The sequence below is a fragment of the Mustelus asterias genome, chromosome 5, assembly GCF_964213995.1.
Source record: "Mustelus asterias chromosome 5, sMusAst1.hap1.1, whole genome shotgun sequence".
NCBI classification, from domain to species: Eukaryota; Metazoa; Chordata; class Chondrichthyes; order Carcharhiniformes; family Triakidae; genus Mustelus; species Mustelus asterias.
This window is the reverse complement of record NC_135805.1, coordinates 78,064,028-78,088,088: the sequence shown is the minus strand read 5'-3', so window position 1 is coordinate 78,088,088 and position 24,061 is coordinate 78,064,028. Positions and strand designations below refer to the sequence as shown.

General features: G+C 41.1%; 1 protein-coding gene across 1 annotated transcript in view; it reads right to left on the bottom strand.

Moving 5' to 3' along the window:
• LOC144494129 (ectonucleotide pyrophosphatase/phosphodiesterase family member 3) overlaps window positions 1-24,061 on the bottom strand; it is a 125,343-nt gene that overhangs the window by 63,203 nt on the left and 38,079 nt on the right. Inside the window, exons 8-15 of the mRNA XM_078213724.1 lie at window positions 22,791-22,910; window positions 20,025-20,134; window positions 15,777-15,842; window positions 14,419-14,491; window positions 13,039-13,147; window positions 12,144-12,275; window positions 9,130-9,161; window positions 4,865-4,995 (exon numbers count right to left, since the gene is read on the bottom strand). Of these exons, the coding sequence (XP_078069850.1) occupies window positions 4,865-4,995; window positions 9,130-9,161; window positions 12,144-12,275; window positions 13,039-13,147; window positions 14,419-14,491; window positions 15,777-15,842; window positions 20,025-20,134; window positions 22,791-22,910 (773 nt within the window). The remainder of the gene's footprint in view (window positions 1-4,864; window positions 4,996-9,129; window positions 9,162-12,143; window positions 12,276-13,038; window positions 13,148-14,418; window positions 14,492-15,776; window positions 15,843-20,024; window positions 20,135-22,790; window positions 22,911-24,061) is intronic.

The following is a 24,061-nucleotide window of genomic DNA, read 5'->3' as shown; positions in this document are numbered from 1 at the left end:
AGACTGAGGTCTATGAATTAGTTTAAAGTATATCAAGTCAGTGAAATACAGTATTAATCGCAGAATATCGCGATTTGCGAACGTCAGATAGTTTAGTATTCTGAACTAGTTAAAATTATGTACTGCCGTCGGAATTTCATGAGCCATCAAGGTTCAAGGTTTGCCAAATATAAAAGCACTGCAAAGCTTAAAATCTAGCCAGTTAAGAAACCAAAATGTTCCTAATCAAATAACTGGTATGTATTGTACCTGCTTTGATTTTGATTCGGCGCCTGTTACTTTTCCTAGAGTGCGGGGGTTTCGATCTGGAGCTCAGTTTAAAAATAGAAACGGCTTGAATTAAAAGGGTTTGGATATCACGGTTACGATGTGTAAAGTGGTATGATACAACTGCCGCTTGATTATTTTTATTATACAGTATAGCACTGCCATATAGACACAAGAATAACATCAAATCCTGAAAAGCCTTAACCAACTTTGTATGATATATTCATATACTATATTGTGTATTGATAAAGACATAATTATTTTGTGAAGTACTGTGGTGTAGCGCTTGCACGCAAACAAATGATCAAATTAGAGATAATGTAAGAGTACATCATATAAAGATCGGAACTGTATGGCATGTGATTTTAATGGGGAAAGCGATGTCTTTTGATAAGATTACATACAAATGAATGGATGTCCAACTGCAGCCAAAAAAGGCCAGTACAAAGTGTTATTTAATTCACACTAAGCTTTCTATGGAAGGGGGATATATAGTTAAAATGTATAATGCACTAGCTAAAGACATATGAACATCAGGGAGAAGGTGGACAGAGGTATTGCCCACTATTCTAAAGAAATTAAGAGCTACCACAAACCGGACAACCGGATTAACCCCTTATGAACTAATGACAGGACGGGCGATGCAATTACCAGAAAGCATCATAACAGGTGGGACCGATGTCGGTCCACTAAAAGATAAAATCAAAAGATACGTTCTGGACCTGAGCACCTAGCTAAAAGGGATGCGCAAATTGGTAAGAGATAATCAGGAGATAAAAGACGCACAGAGAGAGCTGGAAATGCTCCCTGACGTCCCAACAGTGGGAAGTCGCGTCCTAGTGAAAACACTACCCAACAAACCAGGGTTTGCACCAAAGTGGAATGGGCCACATGAAATTATAATTAGTGGGGACACCTGTGCCTGTATAGACATAAGAGGGAAAGGTGTCTGGAAGCACTGGACACAGCCGAAATTATACAAAGGAGATAAGTAGCTAAATTGATGAACTAACAGAACTGCTTTCCTCGACACAGGCAAAGACTGCAAGCAAGAGCCGGCGTGCGCGGGTTAATAAATGAAATAACTGTAAAAAATTGAATTGTAGTGTTAAGTTTTATAACTGTTGCGAATATGTATGTAATCGCGTATGTAATTGTATTATTTTGTGTTGTGGTAACCGTAAATCTGACTGGGCTAGAAGACAACTTGTTTTACAAAGCCCACATACATTTACATGGGAATCGAACTGTATGTTACCCATTAACACAATCTGTAGAAGCCCTATTTGTAGCCACCCCTGGGTGGACCCCTCATGACTTATATACTGTAGATACATCAGAGACACCCTGTAAGGGACAAATTGGCAAATATAAAAGAGGTTTACAGGGGAGATGTGTGGGACTTGTAAACCCCACAAATCCTACATGCGAGGGGTCCCAAAAGGAGGGAGGAAAAGCTTGCCTAGACACTGCAAGCTATCCGCTTTGTTTCACGGGGCAGGGATGGGGATGTGCCTATGCCTTAGTCCCTAAGAATGATTCTTGTGTACAGACACAGTGTGTCCGTCAACATTGTCGGATCAACAAGGGACAGATTATTTGTATTTGTGACGAACGAAAATGTTTAAATATAACCGCGGGAAGACAGCTTATTTGCGGGCAATGTAATGGAACTCACGTAAGCTCAGCCAAATGGACATACCCCTTTGATACTTACCAGGTGGTGGGATCAAACGGGAAGCCAAATAAACTGAACAATTGGCAGTATGAGCAAACTAACAATCGGGCCACTGACTGTTCCATGCCCTCAGAAGGGGTACATTAGGAGGAGAATAGTGACCCGGGCTTTTAGCAGGGAATTCTGCGCTAACTGGGAAACCCCGAATACATTGGGATCCTCACTGGGGTATGGGTTCCTCGGAACTTTATCTCTAGGAGGGTCAGCTGGGGTAATTGGAGCTAAGAATAGAAACCATATTGTTTGTGGGCTAACAATCCTGGGAAACAGCACTTCAAGAGCATTGGAGGCTATCAACCAAGAAATGGCTGAGTTAAGATTGTATGCGCAACAGACACGATACGCAGTGGACTACCAGTTAGCACAACAAGGGGGAGTATGTGCCATCATAGGCGACAAATGCATAACCCATGTCACAGATGAGTCTTACAATATTACACAAGTCATCAATGACATCAGGACGCAACTTGATAACTTTAGACAGGGACCCAAAAGAGGAAGTAGTTGGCTGGCATGGCTGGTGGGAGAATCCTGGGAATCGTACCTGTTACATGGGTTGATTATACTCATTGTCATTATACTTGTCTGTTGTCTGACTGTGGGATGCCTTAAAGCCTGTTTTAAAATAATGTTGACAAGAATTGTGCCAGGAGCCAGTGTGTACATCGAAGAAGAACCCCTAATGAAGATCCCCGAAGACGTCAGAAGAAATGAAGATACTGGAAGAAATAAAGACATCAAAAGAAGCAAAGAAGGAGAGAAGAACGAAGACCTGTATATGTGAATGTATGATTGTTGGTCTGAGGATTGTCCAAGCTATAATCCGACCAAAAGGAGGGACTGTAAGGGGGAAAATACAAGGGGGGCACACTCTAAAATGGCAAAACAAGAAAGCACACTCTAAAATGGCTGCCTGGCACATAAAGGGTTAACTGGGAAAGCCAAAAGAGCAGACACAGGCTCCTGCTGTTCAGAAAAACCTAACAGACAAGCCATTTCCAAATCACAGACAGTGACTCATAGCAAACAAACACCTCAGGAAGCCAAAGCCAAGGGTCAAGACATCTTTTAAGATAAGGAAACCCCAAAACAAAGAGCTTAGATTAATGTTAAAGGAAGGCGGGAAATATGAATGCGAGGGAACCGATTAGCACCCGCACAAGACGAAACTAGCCATTGATAGACCCATTCATAAAATGCTAAATGTCTATACCTGTTTGTATTCTTGTAAATATGGGGAAATGTACCCATTCATGAAATGCTAAATACTTGTAAATATGATAATCTTCGAATCACCGGTCTAACCCATTGTGTAAAGGGTATAAATTTGAACCGCTCCCGATATACAATGGAGAGAAGGTTTGCTACAGACCAAGTACCTTGTCTCTATGGAGCTCCATTTAATAAATCGTATTTTCTGAATCTCGAAGTCTGACTACTAGTGGATTTTTCCCACAACACCTTGCATTAAAACACCTGTTTAAGAAAACTATGTTATTTGTCTGGTTACCCAAAGGGTAAAGTTGTGATCAATTAAAAGGCTGACATCAAAGCCCTCAACACTGAAAAAGTGGGAAAGTCACTCATCCTAGTCTTAAGGTTTTGGGGCATTCCTTGGTCACTGTGTGCTTTGGTGGATTTATAGACATGGTAACAGAATCATCAAGAGAAATTGACAAACATGAATGTGTCTTATCAGTTCCATGTTTGCCTAAAGTCTGCACTATGTTGTTTAATGTATTATAAATTAATGTTAGCAGGCATGGAATGTGGAGATCAAAAGCTAGAATTGGTCTCGGTGTTTGGAGCGAGCTTTGGGCCGAAATTCTCCGACCTCCTATCAGTAGGTTGCTCGGCAGCGAGGGGCAGCGTGCCATCATTCGTGATTGGATTATCTAGTCCCACCGCGGTTAATGGAGTTTCCCATTGTAGCCACCCCACGCTGCCGGGAAACCCACAGCAGGGGTGCACTGCTAACAGAACCAGAGAATCCGCCACTAGCAAACAGCCAGAGAATTCAGGCCATTTTTTGCTGTCGCTAAGCTGGAATGGTTAAGTGGGATACCCGAGTTCTGTAGTGAAATGTGAACTTAATAGCAAAGAATTTGTGGTGATTGTCCACATCACCTGGTCTAGGTGACCAATCAGGACTCAGAGTGTGGAATCACTCCATGGTGAAAGGGGCTCCATAGCAACAACATTTTGGGAGCAAAGTACAGCCATGAGGCTGCTGTACAATTCTTATTAATAAATACCTTCTGTGTTCACTAATAAAGTCTGTGAAAGTTCATCATTACAGAAATATACAAGTTGAATTGTGTTGCATCATTTGATTGAGCACTAATGTTGGATTGTTTAGCAGGAGCTTGTTAAAGACAAGGACTTGTTCCTGTGGTTGTTCCAGTCAATGTCTGTGTTTAAGTGATGAAAGAAATTAGAACAAAGAAAATTAGTCCATCAAAAGGTAGGGGCAGTGTTACTGAAGTATTTTATCACAGCACTGAAGTGTAAAGATTAATTAATCATTAAGACAGAATCCATATGAATAGATTGAGGAAACAGCAGGAGAAATTGGAAAACAACTTTGCATATTATGGCCAGAATTCTCTGGTCTCGCACGCCCTGCTACTGCTGCCAGTGAGAATGGAGAAATTGGCGCTCAGCCAAATGTCCATTCACTGCAGCGGGACTGGAGAACCTCAGCTGCAGGTGAAGTCAGAGAGTTCCGGCCTATCTGACTGAACAGCGGAGATCAGATAGAGGTGGAGATTTGCAGGTAGTTCAGAGTGATATGTAAAAGCAACAAAGGGACGACATTAGAAGTCAGAAACATGCTTTTTAAACAATGGATTAACCTACCGTCCAGCCAGCCACTGTTTGTCCAAGTACAGATGGACCTCTTTGTCTATTCTAATGTTGTTGGCAAAGTGGAAGCGCTTCGGCAAATTATAGGACATATAAGGTATGAAATGTTGGTTAGGAAATCTGCACTAAAATAGAAAAAAATACAAAATATAAGAAAGACAACAAGTATTAATTTTCTTTTAAAATGTTTAACTCGTAAAAACAAAACCTGTTTTATATGCAGCTATGAAAGAAAAATTGTCTCAGAGAGCTTTCAACTTTTAGAATTACTCTGATACATGTAGTCCCGGGTTATAATTATGTAGCAAGTTGCTGATATTGTGTCTTTTCATATCTTTAATTTTTAGCATTCTGCATTCCAAGTGAAGATATCTAATACATTGCCAGGATATTTTTTCCTGTTGCAATAGCAAATGTAAACAATTTTTCTTTGCAATGCCGGAAAAGGTCCAGATTTTCACCGAGTCATGATGAGTGGGACTTGATTCCAGGATCCAAATCTACCCAGAATTTTGGTGGAGCTGGGCCCCTTCTGTCAGTAAGAGTGTTTCATCACCTCTCAGAAAAATTATAACCATGGGGGTAACCTAGTCCTGAGTCATTAGCCAAAAAAGAGCCATTTGACATTCTATTGAACTACATTTCTCATAAACCTGTCACCCACAGTCACTCATAGTATCAATCCCAAAAGCTTTTAGCCACTTCAAACTTCTTGATCATGTATAAATAAGCACACAGGCTGTGAAAATCTCTTCAAAACATCAGGTCATTACAAGGTAATTGAGATGTCAAACAAAGCTTTCCCTCCCCTCTTCAAATTGCAATGTTAATGTAAGCCTACTGTGTGACACTAATAAATAACTTTAAAAAGAACTTGATGAAATCTAAGTGGATTAGCCATTCTTGGAATTTAGCCAGGCATTCATATGAGGTCATCTGACAATTGTATCAACAAAATCAGGCTGAACAGATAGCATCATTATGAATGCCTAGCTGATCTTCAAGTACGCCTAATCCATTCCGATCTCAGCAAGCAATGTTTATACATTTGCAGAGGGGAAGGGATGATTTGATTGATCAACATCTCTATTACCTTGTAATAATTGGTCAGATTCTTCAACCTCACCTGCAGCTGGGACTCTCCAATCCCACTGCAGTGAACAGAGATTTGGCTGAGCACCAAATTCTCTGTTCATGCTGACAATGGCAGTAAGTCATGAATGGCTGGAGAATTCCAGCCAACATATGGTTTTTGGAAGAGTTTTCACTGCCTGAGGGCTATGAGGGGGCATGGATGGGATCTGAGGGTTCATAGAGTCATAGAGGTTTACAGCATGGAAACAGGCCCTTCGGCCCAACTTGTCCATGCCACCCTTTTTTTTTAAACTCCTAAACTAATCCCAATTGCCCTCATTTGGCCCATATCCCTCTATACCCATCGTACCCATGTAACTATCTAAATGGTTTTTAAAAGACAAAGTTGTACCCGCCTCTACTACTACCTCTTGCAGCTTGTTCCAGACACTCACCACCCTCTGTGTGAAAAAATTGCCCCTCTGGACACTTTTGTAACTCTCCCCTCTCACCTTAAACCTATGCTCTCTAGTTTTAGACTCCCCGACCTTTGGGAAAATATATTGACTATCTAGCTGATCTGTGCCCCTCATTATTTTATAGACCTCTATAAAATCATCCCTCAGCCTCCTACGCTCCAGAGAAAAAAGTCTCAGTCTATCCAGCCTCTCCTTATAACTCAATCCATCAAGTCCCGGTAGCATCCTAGTAAATCTTTTCTGCAGTCTTTCTAGTTTAATAATATCCTTTCTATAATAGGGTGATCAGAATTGCACACAGTATTCCAAGTGTGGCCTTACCAAATGTCTTGTACAACTTCAACAAGACGTCCCAACTCCTGTATTCAATGTTCTGACCGATGAAACCAAGCATGCCGAATGCCTTCTTCACCACTCTGTCCACCTGTGACTCCATTTTCAAAGAACTATGAACATGTACCCCTAGATCTCTTTGTTCTGTAACTCTCCCCAACGTTTTACCATTAACTGAGTAAGTCCTGCCCTGGTTCAATCTACCAAAATGCATCACCTCGCATTTGTCTAAATGAAACTCCATCTGCCATTCGTCAGCCCACTGGCCCAATTGATCAAGATCCCATTGCAATTGGAGATAACTTCCTTCACAGTCCACTATGCCACCAACCTTAGTGTTAAGAGGGGAATGAGGGTCATGTGGGTTGGGTGTGAGGGTGATGTTGTGAGGTTTGAGGGCATGAGGCCCCGACGTTCATCATTACAATTGGGCTGATGTCCCAGTAAACGAGGTAGGCATTGTAGCCCACCAGCCTTGCCATCCTCCAACCTCCATTGCTGCCTTAGGCCTGCCTCCAAAGGCAGATGACCTGATTCCATCCCTTCCTCACCTTCCCCAGAATGAAAATATGTGGGACAGGGGGCCTGTTTAATGGAGTGAAGTTTGAGGAGTCTGCTTTTCTGACTCTTGATACCCTCTCCTGCAAAATATCCAGCCCAATGTAATCAGTTGAGTCTTACCCCAGCCATATTGTAATATCAAATGTCCAAATTTGATAAGAGATGTTCCCCAAAAGTGTTTAAATTGATAAATTTATAAAATGGCTGCAAAACATTTCCTACCAATAAAACTTTTTTTAAAAAGTGAGGAAATTTTGTACCATTAGCAAAAATATTTGATGATCTAATCTTTCACATAGTGGTTAAGAAAGGAATGTTTTTTGACATTTTCAAAATAGCCCTGGTACTCCTGTACTTGATGCCATAAAAATTACAGCACAGAAATAGGTCATTCGTCCTATTAAGCTTATGTTGGTGCTATCTCCTTAATTAGAGGAATTTACGATTAATCTCACTGCCAGAAACCTATCCCATTTCCTTTTATATTCTGCTCTTGAAAATTCATGTCTAATTCTCTGCTAAGTGATTTTATCATCTCAGCTTGCATAATCATTTGTTAAAACCACTCAGGTGGGATTTTCTGGCCGCGCTCGCCTCAAGGCTGAAAATTCCCGCCCGGGATCAATGGACCTTTGCCTGGTCCGCCCCCGCCTGCTACGATTCCGATGGCGGGCAGGCGGGTTGGGAAAATTCCACCCTCAATGTTCTAACAAAATTACATGAAAACATTTCTTCAAACTTTGTGCTTCTGACAATAATTTCCCTTTGCCAATGAGTTGGAAATTATGTTGAGGTGGGAGGGTGCAGGGAAACATGGCATCAGGGCGGAAATGACAGGCTGGTCGGCTACAAAGTGGGAAAACTATTGGCAGGAAGTCACGGCTGAGGATGCTTGGAGGTGGTCTCTGGAACGGTGGGGACGGGTTGGAGGGAACAAAGCAGAAAGTGGCAAGTGGGAAAATGGGAACTACAATTAAAAGCTTTGTGGTCAGAGAGAAACAGAGTGACAATCAGCAGGATGGGGGTTGCAGATAAAAGCTAGATTGAGGTCACCAATTGTGGAAAGGGAAAGAATAAGCATGGGGGCTGGTGGTGGTGGTGGTGGTGATGAGTAAAGGTTGTAGTGTTGAGGTTTTAGGCTAAGAATTTCTTTTGAGGGTTCAGGCATAACAATCTTCCTCCTTCTGGCCCAAAAGGAGTGTTGCAAAAAGCACTTACCTTCTGGAGCTGACAGCCCCCACCTTTATTTTACTACCGAGTTCCCCAAGCCTTGGGAAATCAGTCCTGCAATGCTAACGTTTAAATTAGACTCCCACTTGCACTGAGGAAGCCAGATTTAAATTTCTTTATGAAGTGCACAGCCTCTCGAGAATGGGTCAGTCGCAAGTAATATCCATAGTCACAAAAAAGGCAATGGTTGTTTTGCCATTTAACGAATTTTAATTCACACCCAAACACTTTCCTGCCCATTGTGAAGAAGCTAATATTGAGGCCAATATTTTGCATCTTCTCAAAAGATTTAATCACTTTTAATCCTTTCAACATTCTCAATTCCAGTGAAAAAAATCCCTAATTCTGGAATATCAAAGGAACATTACAGTGAAGGACTGCATTAAAGTGCAATACATTTGGAAGCCACCAAATGTTGTAACACTAAATTCTGCACCCTCTCCTTTCCTTCTCTATGAACGGTATGCTTTGTCCATACAGCACGCAAGAAACAATACTTTTCACTGTATACCAATAGATGTGAAAATAATAAAATAAAATCAAAATTTTTCCAGCAAATAGAAATTATTTTCTATTACTTACGGAAAGGTTTTTAACCACTCCTTCTGAATCAACTGAAAAAGAAACAAAGAACTGTCGTCATTCCCTAAAATTCTGATAGTGAAATCAGAGCTATTCTATATTCCTTTCTTCTGCTCCTTTTCCCTCCAACTGTTGAACTGGATTTAATGGAATCTGTCATAGCAGAAACATGGCAGCCCAGGCCAGGACTACTTAATCATAGGAAAGGCCCGTGCTAGTCTCTGTCAGTGAGAGAACCGTCCCCGATTAAGTGGCCGAATCCTTTCGTAGAATTCCATAAAATCCCCACAGTGCAGAAGGAGACCATTTAGCCTATCAAGTCTGCATCGACCACAATCCCACCCAGGCCCTATTCCCATGACCCCACTTATTTACCCTGCTAATCCCCCATACATTGCGATCAATTTTACCATGGCCAATCAACCTAATCCGCACATCTTTGGACTGTGGGAAGAAACCGGAGCACCCGGAGGAAACCCACGCAGACATGGGGAGAATGTGCAAACTCCACACAGACAGTGATCCGAGGCCAGAATTGAACCTGGGTCCCTGGCGCTGTGAGGCATCAGTACTAACCACTGTGCACCGTGCCGCCCCTTGTTCATCTGATCTCATCCTCAATGCTACTGAAAAAGTGATCAGGATCAGGAACCCTGATGGATTCTGCTTTTTCATAACCCAGGAGCAATGAGGTTAATTGTGGTCTCTTTAACATTGCTCCCTCCAGGATCAGTTCACCTTATCACTAGAGGCTCCCTGGTTTGATTGGTCCACCAAAGTATTGGCTGTCCAAAGAAAAACTTTGGAGGAGCTTGTTTAAGCTGTTAATAGCCAAACAGACAAATAGTAATTATTTTATATATTACAGTTTATTTGGCTACTAGCAGCAGGTTTCAGCAGTAGCGGCTGATGCCATGGAAAGGTGAATGGTCAATGACACATTGATTTCCCAGTTCCAGCTCTTTTAATGTCAGTTTCACTGCTGTGAAAAGACATCAATTAGAGGCTAGATACTTCATGTAAGAGGAGTGGCACAGTGGTTAGCACTGCTGCCTCACAGTGCCACGGACTCAGGTTTGATTCCTGGTTTGGGTTACAGCCTGTGTGGAATCTGCACGTTCTCCCCATATCTGCATGGGTTTCCTCCGGGTGCTCTGGTTTCCTCCCAGAGTCCAAAAGACGTGTTGGTTAGGTGCATTGGCCATGTTAAATTCTCCCTCAGTGTACCCGAACAGGCGCCGGAGTGTGGCGACTAGGGGATTTTCACAGTAACTTCACTGCAGTGTTAATGTAAGCCGACTTGTGACACTAATAAATAAACTTAAAACCTTAAACCTTGAAAACCATCATCTAGGACTGTCCCTACACCTATCATAATGACTATGTAAAAGGGATATTTAAGAAACCTGGAAAAGGTAACCCTTCCGTATGGTTACTAGGCGATACATGACACAATGATGTGGGAACAAATGAATGTAGTCAAGAACTCCCAAAAATATTGTTGAGAAGAAAATGTGACAAAAAGAGAATAAATATCAGTCTGGGATTTTGCAGATGTTCTTCACTTGCACCATAAAATAACAGGAGACCCCCAGAACCACCAGAGAAAAGGCCATTTTCAGCAACTTTCACTCTTTTTGTAAAGTTTCTACTGATTTCCTGAGGGCAATTCTCCGGCACCGAATCACTTTATGGTCAGAGAATATCGCGTGAGGGGCCAAACGCGATTTGTGCCTGGGAAATCCCCTTTTGGGATTCTCCCCGCCCACCCCATACTAGATCATGCCCACTGAGGGTGTGAACCAGATGATCATATTTAAATCCTGATTTTAAAATGTAGGGTTTCAAGCCGGAGTCACCTGGCTCCCAGGTTTCAGTGACCCGCCGGCGCAACAAGAACCCAGCACAAATCACCACTGGTCTCACCAAATGGAGACCAGGCATGATGGACATGCCAGGAGGCTTGGCAGCCATTGATGCCCCAGGCGGTCAGGGACATGGCTGGGCTGTGACGTAGCACTGCCCTGGCACCCTGACAAATTGGCACTGTCAGGGTACCAGGTGGGCACTGGCAAGGGACGTAGCCTGAGGGGGGTACCTGTAGAGGAGTAGGGCCCGAAGGGAATGACTGAAAGGGGCGGGGCCAGAAGCGGTGCTTACAGGGTGCAGGGTCTGAGGGGGGTCCCTGAATTGGTTGCGGCTTTGGATGACTCCATAGCGAGGTACTGCTCACTTGGGGAGCCCAATGCCTGTGTTTGGGGAGGGCCTATATTTCAGCAAAGATGGATGGGTGGTGGTTGGGTCATGCTCTTGCCTATGTTCTGTAGGGGGGGTGGGGGAGTGACCCAGACAGTTAGCAATGCAGGGTGGGGGAGGGGGGGGCTGTTACTCCTCCAGGGTCAAGAGTTGGGAGTGTTCCTCATGTCTCCTGGGGGTTGCTATGTCTGTGGAGAGATTGTGAGTTGTGGGGAGTGGGTAGAGGGACCTTCAATCTAATTTTGTGATCAGGGCACCCCAATCTCTGAGGAGCCAGCTGTGCCAGCATCTTTCGGTCCTGCACATCTCTTTGCTGGTGGGAATCTCCTCAAGCTCCAATAAAATGACTAAGTGTGGGTGAATTGCGATTTGCATTGCAGGGATCCACCTGGTGGAATTTGCACCACTTTTCCCACCAGCGATGACACTTAGTCATTTTTTGGAAGAATTTGGCCCCTTATCAAAGATGTGGGGCAAGACTCGAAGAATCCCTATAGAAATTTGGGGCCAAATACTTAAAAATATTCTTAATAGAACAAATACTGTAGTTAATGTATAAGAAGAAATGTTAATTAATTTGTGAATTAATATAGATAATGAAATTGACTACTTGGTGTTAACTTTCCCTTTGTATTTGAAATTGTAATTTTAAACGCTCCATTCATCACAATCTGGAGGAATTGGCATCACCATTTACATTGTACATCAAGCTATAATTTTTAACAGATCATTTTATATTATACATTAAAGGCACTTGCATGTCAAATAGTCCTTTGGAACATTTTTAGCTCGAATGCGAGCAGCTGGGCCACTATACACATATATATTATCCACTGTTTCAAAATATCGAGTCATGTATTCAATTTGATCACAGTAAGTTTTATCCATTCCTGGAAGACAAAGAAATCCAGATAAACGATGGTAAGGCAATGAAATATAATTTTGAAAACGCATTAGTCACTTCAAGTTCAATGGCATTTGCATCGAGCATAGAAAGTAAAAAACTGAATCTTCTTTAATTTTAATATTTTCTTTGACACCATTCTTGTTAATATTGGTGTATCCTTTGTATAATTAACACTGAAACAACTACAGGTCTATGCATAGATCATGTTTAATTACCTGATAAATACATTAATGAGATAATGGGGGATATTTTCTGACCCCACTCGCTTGGGCACAGATTGCCTTTAAATACGCTTAGTCAATTTCAAGCCGGATTCTCCTTGCTCCCGGGACTCTCCGACCCTTGGGTGCTGTGGGAACCCGGTGCGTATCACTACTGGTCTTCACAAATGAAGAATAGGCAGGATGGCCAAACCTGGAGGCTCGGAGGCCCTAGGATGGTTGGGGACATGGCTGGGCAGTGCCCATCAGACATTACCACCAGCACTCTGGCAGTGCCAAGTGTGAGCTTTATTGTATTTGTTTTGCTGTGCTGTCCTTGAAAGTACAGTAAAAGAAGCATGGATTGGCTCATGCTATTTGCAGTAGTCATGTGCTTCTCAGAAGTGTAAGCTGTCCTGCATGAAATGTAGACAATTTAGGGTATCACCAGTATATTAATTAATTTTCAAACTTGTGTTTTCATTAAAACCCCATGCTCTGAGTGTATCTTTTGCTTTGATGACAAGCAACATTAAAAGGTTATACCATGATCAGCTACGATGATGAGGTTAACACAATTGTGCAAGTTTTTTTGTTTGAGGCCATCCATCAACATTCCTATAATCTTATCAACTGACTGTAATGCTTCAATCACCTGCAAAATAAGAAGAGATATCAAGAGATGCACACTTAATTATTCAAGCAACAGTTTTTGCTTTAAATTCAACTCATCAAATTGTAGAACACCATCCTACATCAGAGTTATCCAGAAACAAGTGGTACAGTATATGGAGAAAGCTGTTCACTTGCTTCATTCTTGGGCTGAAGGAAGCATGTGTTTACTAAAACACATATCTAGAGATTTGCTCATGGGCAGTCCACAGTTGTATAATTTCGAATGTTAGTGAGGACGTAATACCCTTAGAAATTCAGAACAGTATAGAAAATTACATGCTCTTCTAAATTTGTACTTTTAAAATATGACTGCCCTAAAAATTAAAGATCTCTATTTTCAGATGCTCTCACTACTGATACAAAACTGGAAATTTATCCTATTGTTTAGAAAGTGTGATGCAAAAACATTTGACAGCACTAATACTAATTGTGCAGATTGACAGGAGTACTACATATGTTGAGGGTTCTTCCTCCAACTGTTTAGAAGTCAGTAAAGCAATATCACCACAAGGTGGGCAGATATAGGCTGAGATTTACATAAAGTAGAAAAGTTACAAAGTATAAAGAAACTGAGCTGCCTAAGGAAGAAGTCAAAATTGATATTAGGTAATATAACTGAATTCCAAAATAATTGAAATAAGATGTCTTTTAGAAGCAATGAACAACGTTAGAGGGATTACAGAGACATATGGCACCCCAGGAAATGGGAATCTGTTTATACAGGTATACAACATAGAAAAATAGAATAATTAGGGGATGATGGAAGAGAGAAAAAACAGAGCTTAGCAATCAAAGAAGGTGAATTGATATCTCAGGAGAAAGAGTGAATTAAAATAGATCACCTTCAGCTAGCATGAGTTAGAGGATGAGATTAATATGAGGCAGACAAGATGCATAGGACAAAATCATAAATATAATATTTGATGAGAAGTAGCATATGGAAAAACAACAGCAATGTAGGTGAAGTGTTAGCAGAAAGAACACAATCTATTAGGGTTATCTGAGACTTAGACCCAGTAAGGATGAAATCAAAATATCTGATTTTAAAATAGCAAATATCAAAGGCATAATTAAACAACATTAACGGGTAATGTTAAATGAAAGATAATAATTGAGGGAAATTGAAGGTTTTAAAACAGTAATGTGTGTACAAGCTTCATCTCGGAAAAATAAGTTTTTATAAACATTTTCCAAGATAGTTGATTATTACTATTTCAAAGAGTTAAATAAAGATAAAAATCTTTAACTTACTCCACCACTAACAGGTCCAGATGAATGTCCAGCACTGTCTGGTTCTTCAAAATACAAGGTGTAAAAGTTTGGCCTGATTAGACAAAATCAAACATTTAGTATAGCGACAGAATGAATTTTAGAAAACATACCTTGTGAATTTAAATGGCCACGTTGGTAAAACTAATTGATTACTGGTGGCATTGAGCACAAGAACAAAAATTGTGTTTATTTATTCCCACAACTGTGCTGAAGCTTGTCTCCTGTTTTCTAATTCTTCCTGCCTCTCTATCTCTGTTGGTGTGTGGCCTTTCTCATTCTCTGTGTAATGGTTCCCTATTATTGTCATCTGTATCTTTTTTTATCTCAGATTATTTCTGTTACTCCTTCCTCTCTCCGTCTTCTTTCTCTTCTTCACATCTCCCATTCTTCCTAGGTTTCTCTCACATATGTCTGTCTTTTCATAGTTCTTTCTGTACTCCTTTGATATTTTTCCTCACTTTTTCTCTATGTTTTTCCCCTTCACTCTTTATGTCTCTCCTTTTCTCCTATGGAGATGCTAAGCCAAATGTGGGGCACAAAATGTCAAATGGCTACAGAAATTAATTGGTTCGTGGGTAACACAGACGTAAATAAGGGGTTAGGACCTGAAGTTCGATTTTGGAAAAGGGTGGGAAGCCTGGGACCTTAGACCAAGAGGATTGGAAAAGCTAGTGTCTGGGTTCAGGTGGCAGCAGAAAGGCTGGAATGTAGCAAGGCTGGGAGGAAAAGCTGAACTGATAGTCACAGTGGCAGGTACAAGGTTAGGAAAGGATGTGGAGACCGTGAGGCAGGACACAAAGACCAACAGCAAGGCACAGAAGCTGAGGAGCACTTTTGGAAGGCAAACAATGAAACTTATTGATTGGTGAATATGGGTATCGATGCCAAGCAATAGAGCATAGAATCCAGGAAATGGTGCAAAGAGCACAACTATGAAGAGCCTGGTCTAAGGTTCCAGGCTTCCCACCCTTTTCCAAAATCGAACTTCAGGTCCTAACCCCTTTATTTACATCTGTGTTATCTAGAAACCAATTAATTTCTGTAACCATCCGACATTTTGTGCCCCACATTTGGCTTAGCATCTCCATAGGAGAAAAGGAGAGACATAAAGAGTGAAGGGGAGAAACATAGAGAAAAAGTGAGGAAAAATATCAAAGGAGTACAGAAAGAACTGTGAAAAGACAGACATGTGTGAGAGAAACCTAGAAAGAATGGGAGATATGAAACTGTTCATAACTGACAGACATGAGATGGACAGACACATTTTAAAAAAATATGCAAATAACCTGATTACTAATGAGCAATTAGAAGAGTGACCAATAACCAAAAATGATTACCTCTCTGAATCAGGTAAGCTGAGCCATTTCAGGACAGTGAATACTCTTTCTTCAAATGGAATAGACCTGAAATATATGAATAGTTGCAAGCTAAAGTGAGAGATGGTAAAGAGGCGAAAGAAGAATGTTTTGATGCAATGAGTACTATTGTCAACTAGTTTCTTTCAGGCTGTATGAAAAAAGTGATAGACAAACATCTTTATATTTGCAATCCTGGTTTGGCAATGTAATTCAAATCAAAACACATTGATTATTGCATCATGAAACTATTTTGTTGTTCGCATGTCCTGTTATTTTGTCAAGATTAAGTTACAATCATTCTATCTATTTTGATCAAAAACAATTAGATAACTATGATATTAGTTAATTTTTAAAGTAAATTCCAAGGTCCATTATTTCAATCAAGGCTTCAAGTTGCTTAAAGTAATCAAATCTTTGTTAAAATAACAGGCAAAATAATTTCATGTGTCTGTTACTGACATATCACTGCACAATTTTCACTGAAATATCATTTTGTGGCTTATTGTTGAATTGACCGGAATTTGCTTTGGACACTCAGTTTACCAGAGCCACTAGAAGTCTTCTAACCATCTCAAAAAAATCAGAGATAAGGCGGCCTTTGGGATAGATCAGGTGCCTTTGGAATTGTTAAAAGTAGACATAAATATGTGTAACAAATGCATGAACCCCATTAATGTCAAGCTCATTGGAACTATCAACAGACCTGTCAAAACTATTGGAAGAACCTGTCAAAGTGACTTGTAAAAGTCCAGCCCTTTAAATCCTTGGAAGAAATGTCTGGAGTGTTAAAGAAATGATTGCTTGCTATTCCACTTTGTTTGTTGACATAAGCCTAATGATTTCCATTACTGGATTAGTGCTACAGGTCTGATTTCAGAACCATCTATTATCACAATAGGATATCACAATGGGGATACTGAAAGTGCATGATCAGCCATGATCATATTGAATGGTGGTGCAGACTCGAAGGGCTGAATGGCCTACTCCTACACCTATTTTCTATGTTTCTATGTTTACCTGCCACTTTACAGTTTGACTGACAGTTACACGTGATTATGGATTCTTTGAGATGGGATTGTGAATGCCAATGATTGTTATTATAAGCAATTGGAAACTTGAAATAAATGTTTGTTCTTATAAGGAGTTATTTTGTTGAATTAATGTAAATGTAGTAATTGGGTTTTATGAATAGAGGGGGTGGTTCTCTGGCCCAGGTGCAACTCGCTTTATGGCTGGAGGGGCCATTACGTGATTTGCGCCAGAACAAACCCTTTTGGGATTTGTTGCAGAGGACGGGTGGGCAGGGGAGAGGAAGTATTTGAGGGGGGCAAATCTAGTGGGGGGAGGGGGATCAATGGCTGATATGAAAAGAGGGTCCTCGAGGGAGGTGCCCCAATCCTCTTCCTACCCAAGGCCCGAGAAGAGTGACTTGCCAGGTGTCATCCTTACCCATGAACTCAAAATGAGGGCAGCGGGAATGCCACCCAGGGAATTTTTCAGGCCTCCCCTGTTCCCTCAATCCTGCCGGCAAGGGACCATAAAGCTCTACTCACAGATACATGCTCACTGTATCAATTCCTGACACAATGTTGACCGGAGATCACAATGTTTTCTTGACTTTGGAGTTTTCTGATTACAAGTGTGGAAATATAGAAAATCTCTGGCACAGGGAGAGGCCATTTAGCCCATTGTAGGGAACAAAAGAGCTGTACAGCATAATCCACGTTCCAGATGTTGGTCTATAAGTTATATCACCTACTGTGGATATCCAAGTATATTTTAAATATGATGAAGGTTTCTGTCTCTACCATTCTGTTCAAACAGTGAGTTCCTACTATCCCCGGGTGAAAAAGATGTCCTCCTCAACTCTCTTCTAGTCCAACAACATTCAGTGCTATTTTTAACTCAACAAACCTCAAAATTAATTTGCCCTAAATAAGTAAAACATATTGAAGAAAATCAGGAAGTCAATTGCATTAAAAACTGTTTAAGTTTCAAAAATGTTATCATTTTTAAAGAGCATTTCATTTTCATAGAATCATAGAACCCCTATGGTGCAGAAGGAGGCCATTTGGCCCATCGAGTCTGCACCGGCTCTCCGACAGACCATTGCACTCAGGCCAACCCCCTGCCCTATTCCCATAACCCCACACATTTATCCCGCTAATCTCCCTAACCAACACACCTTGAGACACTAGGGACAATTTAGCATGGCCAATCTACCTAAGCTAAAACTGTAGAGAAATTAGCCACAGAATTGATCCACCGATTAGTATCCATATATATTTAAATAGAAGTTTAAGGTTTATTAGAGATCTTGAAAAATTCTTAGCAGTGTGAAATTTAGATATGGCCCTTTGGTCAAACTACCTTTCCCCACCTACCCCAGATAGTGGATGCAATGGTTGTGATATTTCAAAGTTCCTTCAGTTCTGGTAAGGTCCTGGCGGATTGGAAATACGCTAATGTGATGCCCTTATTCAAAAAGGCAGAGAGGCAAAAAGTAGGAAACTATAGGCCAGTTATCTTGATCTCTGAGGTGGGAAAGTTGCTGGAATCAATCATTAAGGAGGAGATGAATGAGCATTTGGAAAGACAAAGCTCAATTCGTCATTGTCAGCATGGTTCTATGAAGGGCAAGTCATGCTTGACAAACTTGCTTGAGTTCTTTGTGGACATAACTAGCAAGGTGGATAGTGGGGAGCCTGTGGATGTGGTATATCTAGAGTTCCAGAAGGCATTTGACAAGGTGTCGCATGAAAGGCTGATCCAGAAGGTGAGATTGCAGGGGATTGGGGGTAGAGTACTAGATTGGATTGAGGATTGGCTGACTGACAGAAAGCAGAGGGTCGAGATAAATGGGTCCTTCTCTGGCTGGTGAATTGTAACTATTGGGGTGCCGCAGGGTCAGTCCTTGGACCTGTTTACAATCTATATAAATGATCTGCAAACAGGGACAGAGTGTAACATAGCAAAATTTGCGGATGATACTTAAATAGGTGGGAATGCAGGCAGTGAAGAGGATATAAAGATTTTACAGATAGATATAGATAAGCTAGGAGAATGAGCCAAAATGTGGCAGATGGAGTTTAATGTTGATAAGTGTGAGGTTGCCCATTTTGGCAGAAAAAATAGAAAGGCAAATTATTACCTAAATGGAAAGTGGATTCAAAATGCATCCGGGTGGAGGGATCTGGGTGTCTATGTTCATGAATCACAGAAAGTCGGTATGCAGATGCAGCATGTAATAATAAAGGCAAATGGGATGTAGGCATTTATTTCAAAGGGATTGGAGCATAAAAGTAGAGAAGTGTCGTTGCAATTGTATAGGGTATTGGGGTGAGACCACATCTGGAGTATTATGTCCAGTTTTGGCCTCCTTATTTGAGAAAGGATGCCACATTGGAGGCAGTTCAGAGGAGGTTCACCAGATTGATTCTGGGGATGAGAGGGTTGATGTATGAGGAGAAATTAAACATTTTGGGCTTATACTCGCTGACATTTAGAAAGATGAGAGGGGATCTGATTGAGATATATCAAATTTTAAAAGGGATTGATAAAGTAAATGTAAACCAAATATTTCCACTTATGGGGCAATCTTGAACAAGAGATTACAGATATAGGTTGAGAGGCAGTAGATTTAAAACTGAGATGAGGAAGAACTACTTCTCATAGAGGGTGGTGAATTTGTGCAGCTCACTGCCCCATAGCATTGTGGAGTCTAAATCGTTGATTGGTTTCAAGAAGGAGACAGATATATTTCTAATTTAAGAAAGGGATATAGGGAACAGGTGGGGAGGTCAATTTGAGACCAGCGAGAGATCAGCCATGGTCTGATTGAATGGTGGAGCAGGCTTGAAGGACTGAATTTGCCTACTTCTGCTCCTAGTTCCTATGTTCCTTGGTTCCCATAATGGAGCTAGCAAGGACAAGAATGTTGCATGTGGGCAGGCTTCCCGTACCAGCAAAAACTGCTGGAAACTAGAATGGAATGGGAATCCTGGAACTGAGTCCCATCTGCTATTTATAAGGGGCTCCTGAGTCAGACTGACTCAGTGAAAATCCGGGCCTAAACCTCTCTCCATTGCCTTTGCATAGAAGGTAGATTTCTGAGTTCTGAATATTCATTCCTGGTATCATTACACAACCATCCTCATTTCATAATTTTCCAAGAGAACTACTTCATGATTGTCCACCTTATTTGCATATACTGTATAATGTACTTACTTGTCAAATTTCACATATTTGTCTGGATATGTTCCATTTATTTTCACTTCAGATCCAGGCCAGAAAAAGGTACCGGCTTTCAGACCTTGATACATAGCTGTCAGCCACAACTATTCAAAGAACAAAAGCATATTTAAAACATGTTTCGGTGATCAGTGATTCACATGAACTAGGACAGGAAAACTCAGTGATGCAGCTCATTGGAATATAATGCCCGGTCACCCTTGCATGTTTTGCTGCCTGTGTCCAGCAATGCCGGCTTCAACCATCCCCCTAGTCAGACACAGCACAGCAAAAAAGTGAAGTAAAGCTCTCTTTAATCTGTCCCAACAATGGCTCAATTATTGTCTATTGATATAAACCAGCTCTAAATGCTGAAGAACTGATGCTCAGCTTGCCAAACTGCATTGTGTTGATAACTAAGTTTTTTTTGGACCAGGACTTTTGTATGATTATTTAAAGATTTAGTAGGGTGAATATCAGAGTTGCACGAGGGGTGGAAGCAAGAAATTGCATTCAAATGAAATTAAAAAGGCAACAAAGAAATTAAACAACAATTAAAACAAATTCAAATAAATGAAATTAAAAAGACAACGAGGTGGCAAAAAACTTTAACAAAGCTTTAGAAAGGCTAACAAGGCATCTGAACCCATTGTCAAGGGTGGTGAGATAAGTGTTTAAAAATGACAGGTAAAAATGAAGGCAAAGAAAGTCAATTTGCAAGCAAATGATGGAGCAGTCCAGTATCTGACACCCCCTGTTTGATGGCAGCTGTATTGGAAGTCATGCAGCGTGAGCTGGTTTTGCACTGGAACAATCTAAGCACCGTCTCTACAAGTCCACATTGAAACATGCCTAGCTGGAGGCAGAGAGAGGTTTGAGGTTGCAGCTGACTGGCAGCAGTATCACAGGCCACACTTGCCCTCTGGTCTATGTTAGCAGCACTGATACAACAACAATTCTGCCCTAGCTCTTTGCTGAAAACAGAGAGACAGACAATATAAATTAAAGGGGGGCAGGGGAGTGGGTGCAAGAGCAGAGGGACCTATGTGAATGCTCGATGAACCAAAGCCGATAAACATATCAATGTTTGACTATTTGTCCAAACCAAATAGGGGCAGGAGAACAGGATACCTCTCCAAGATGATACTTGTGTTAGAGAGGAAAGAGGATTTTAACAGAACTGCAAAATAGACAAGGAGAAGACACCATGGGAGCGATTCTCCCGGCCCGCTGCGCTGCTCGCGGGCCGTTTTATGGGCTTCCCGCTGGGCGTCACGGCTCTCCAAGACTAAGATTTCCAGTGTAATCAGCCCCAATATGGAAATTAACATTTGCATTTCATTAGCGAGGCTGACTAGCAATCAGAGGCCAGCAGTGTGGGACCAGTGCGCATGCGCCAATCTCTGCACTGACAGATCGGGGTATGCATAGTGGCCTGCTCAGCTCTATGCTGCCGGCCTCTCGGGCGGAAATAGGCCCTGCCCCCTAATTTCTAGAGTGAATCACACAAGGGGACTTTGGGTGTTGGAGATTCATTCTGGAAATCACGCTGAAAAAAAAAGTGGGATTTATTCCCATTTTCCTGCACGGTGGGGACTTAGAATTTTTTTGGGAGAATCCCAGCCCATAGCTTGTATGAGTGGACATAGTGCTGGCAGGAACCTAACATTTATTTAGTTAAAGAAGCTGAACAAGAAGAAATTGACAATGCATGCTCGTCTGTCCAGTTACCTAACAAGTGATAGATGATATGTTTGTACCTCTAAATTACTGCTTCGTGGACACAGCAATGTGTTGATTTCCACTGTATGCTAATACAAGGTTTACTGTAGCCAATTGGTATCAAGTTCAATTCTGACAAGTATCAGACCAAACAACCCAGATTAGGTGTAGCATGGCTCACTGAGTTCTTAGGTCAACTATGAAAGACTGAGACCGCCCGAATGTACCTCATGCAGAACACCTACAGAAAAAAGAATTTTCCTCCCATTATTCAAGATAAATTATAACCAAGGTGCCAGAGCTAAACAGACACAGTATCAGCCTGTCACCTAGCCCAGTGCCTCAGCAGCTGAATTATTTTATGTTACAGCCTTGTATCATTCTCATTGCCAGCAGAATGACTTTCTGAAAGTAACAATTTAAACCACCTGCCCTCAGCAATTCCACTGAAAGCAACCTTCATCCACAAACAAAGCTTATATTGAAGGGTAAAAAAAAACAAAGGGAAACTGCAAAAGCAGAAAATCTAAAATAAATACCAAAATGAAAACTGGAAAGACAAAGCAAGTCAGTCAATATCTGTAGCGAGGTTCAGACGAAGGATTTATGTACAAAATTCCATATGTTTCTAGATGCTGAGTGGCCTATGTATTTACAGCATTGTCTATTTTCATTGATGTATTTTGTACTGTGTCCATTTGTGTATATAATACACAAAGAATGCACATAGAAACTACAATCCAAGTTCAGATCAATGATTTCCTGTCACTCTGTGCAGCCCATTTATTTCACCGCGCAGTAAGATTGCCATGTAGCGTGCATGCATCTTAAATACTGGTAGTGCACAGCCCTTTTGTCCCCTGGGCAGCACACTCACAGTTGTTGCATGACCCCACAGCCGCACAGGTCAGAAGGAGCATTGGTTCAGACCGAATTATTCTCATACCATTCCTCATGCTTCAATTTTCAGATATCCAGAACTGTTGTGATTACCTCTACGTTCTAATTATACAAAACAGAAATACGAGATACTATACTCACTGGTTGTCCTCCCCACCAAACTGGATTGTTTTTCGCGTCACCATGCAGAGAGAAAGACATGTTCAGTTTAACATCATACATGTTGTTGTCAACTATGCCGTGTGTTTCTGAATACAATCCCTGTATAAATAAAAGCATATCGCATTTAACGTCAGATTAACTTAATTCATCACTTACCAAATAAAATCCTGATGTGGAAGGAGCAACATCAAAGTGAAAATCATGAAATTAATCATAAAGAGTAAAAGTAGTTCCCTAATCTTTTCAAATCTGATGAGTCTTTTGTTAAATGCTAAGGAAAATAAACAGCCACTTTGTACATTGCAAAGAGTGTTTTCAATAATGTGTCATTATGGATGTATTTGCATGCAACAGAGGTTCACTTCCAGCATTACTTCAAACGGCAAACTTTCTTATTTGAAGCAGAACAATCTCTAAAATGTATATAAAAAAGCAAATGAGCAATTTCCTGTCGCGTTTATACTCTTGCATCACCGTGGGAATGGAAAAGGCAGGAATACTTGGAAATGAAGGATACCAGTAAAATGTCTCAGAGCTGACCTTAAATACTTTAAAATGAAACTCCAGTATTACTGGTGTCAAGGTTACTGATTTTGACTGGAATGTGACAATTTGAATTGTCTTTTCCCTTCTGGGAAGCACTGCTCAGTTGTCCCCATGTCCTTGCACAATGCAATATCTGTTTGTAATTTTTATCATTCAAGCCAATCTGAGCCAACTGTGAAACCCAACAGAACATTTCTGGAGAAACTCCAAAGTACATAAGCTGGAAAGTGATAAATCCAAGGGAAAGGTTTTACTAAAGAGGGACGTATTTAAATGTAAGGTAATCAAAGGTTACGAAGAAAAGGCGGGAGAATAAGGTTAAGAAACTTTTCAGCCATGATTGAATGGTGGAGTGGACTCAATGGGCCAAATGGCCTAATTCTGCTGCTATATCTTCTGGTCTAAACACAGGTGACAGCATTTGCCTTCTTATTGTTCACTGATTTCAGTCTTTGATGGCAGCAGATTATAGAGTAAACAGGCCAACTCGTCCAATAATCTGTCATAGAATCATAGAATCCCTACAGTACAGAAGGAGGACATTTGGCCCATCGAACCTGCACCGACAACAATCCCACCCTATCCCACATATTTACACTGCTAATCCCCCCGACACTATGGTCAATTTAGCATGGCCAATCAACCTAACCCGCAAATCTTTGGACTGTGGGAGGAAACCGGAGCACCCAGAGGAAACCCACGCA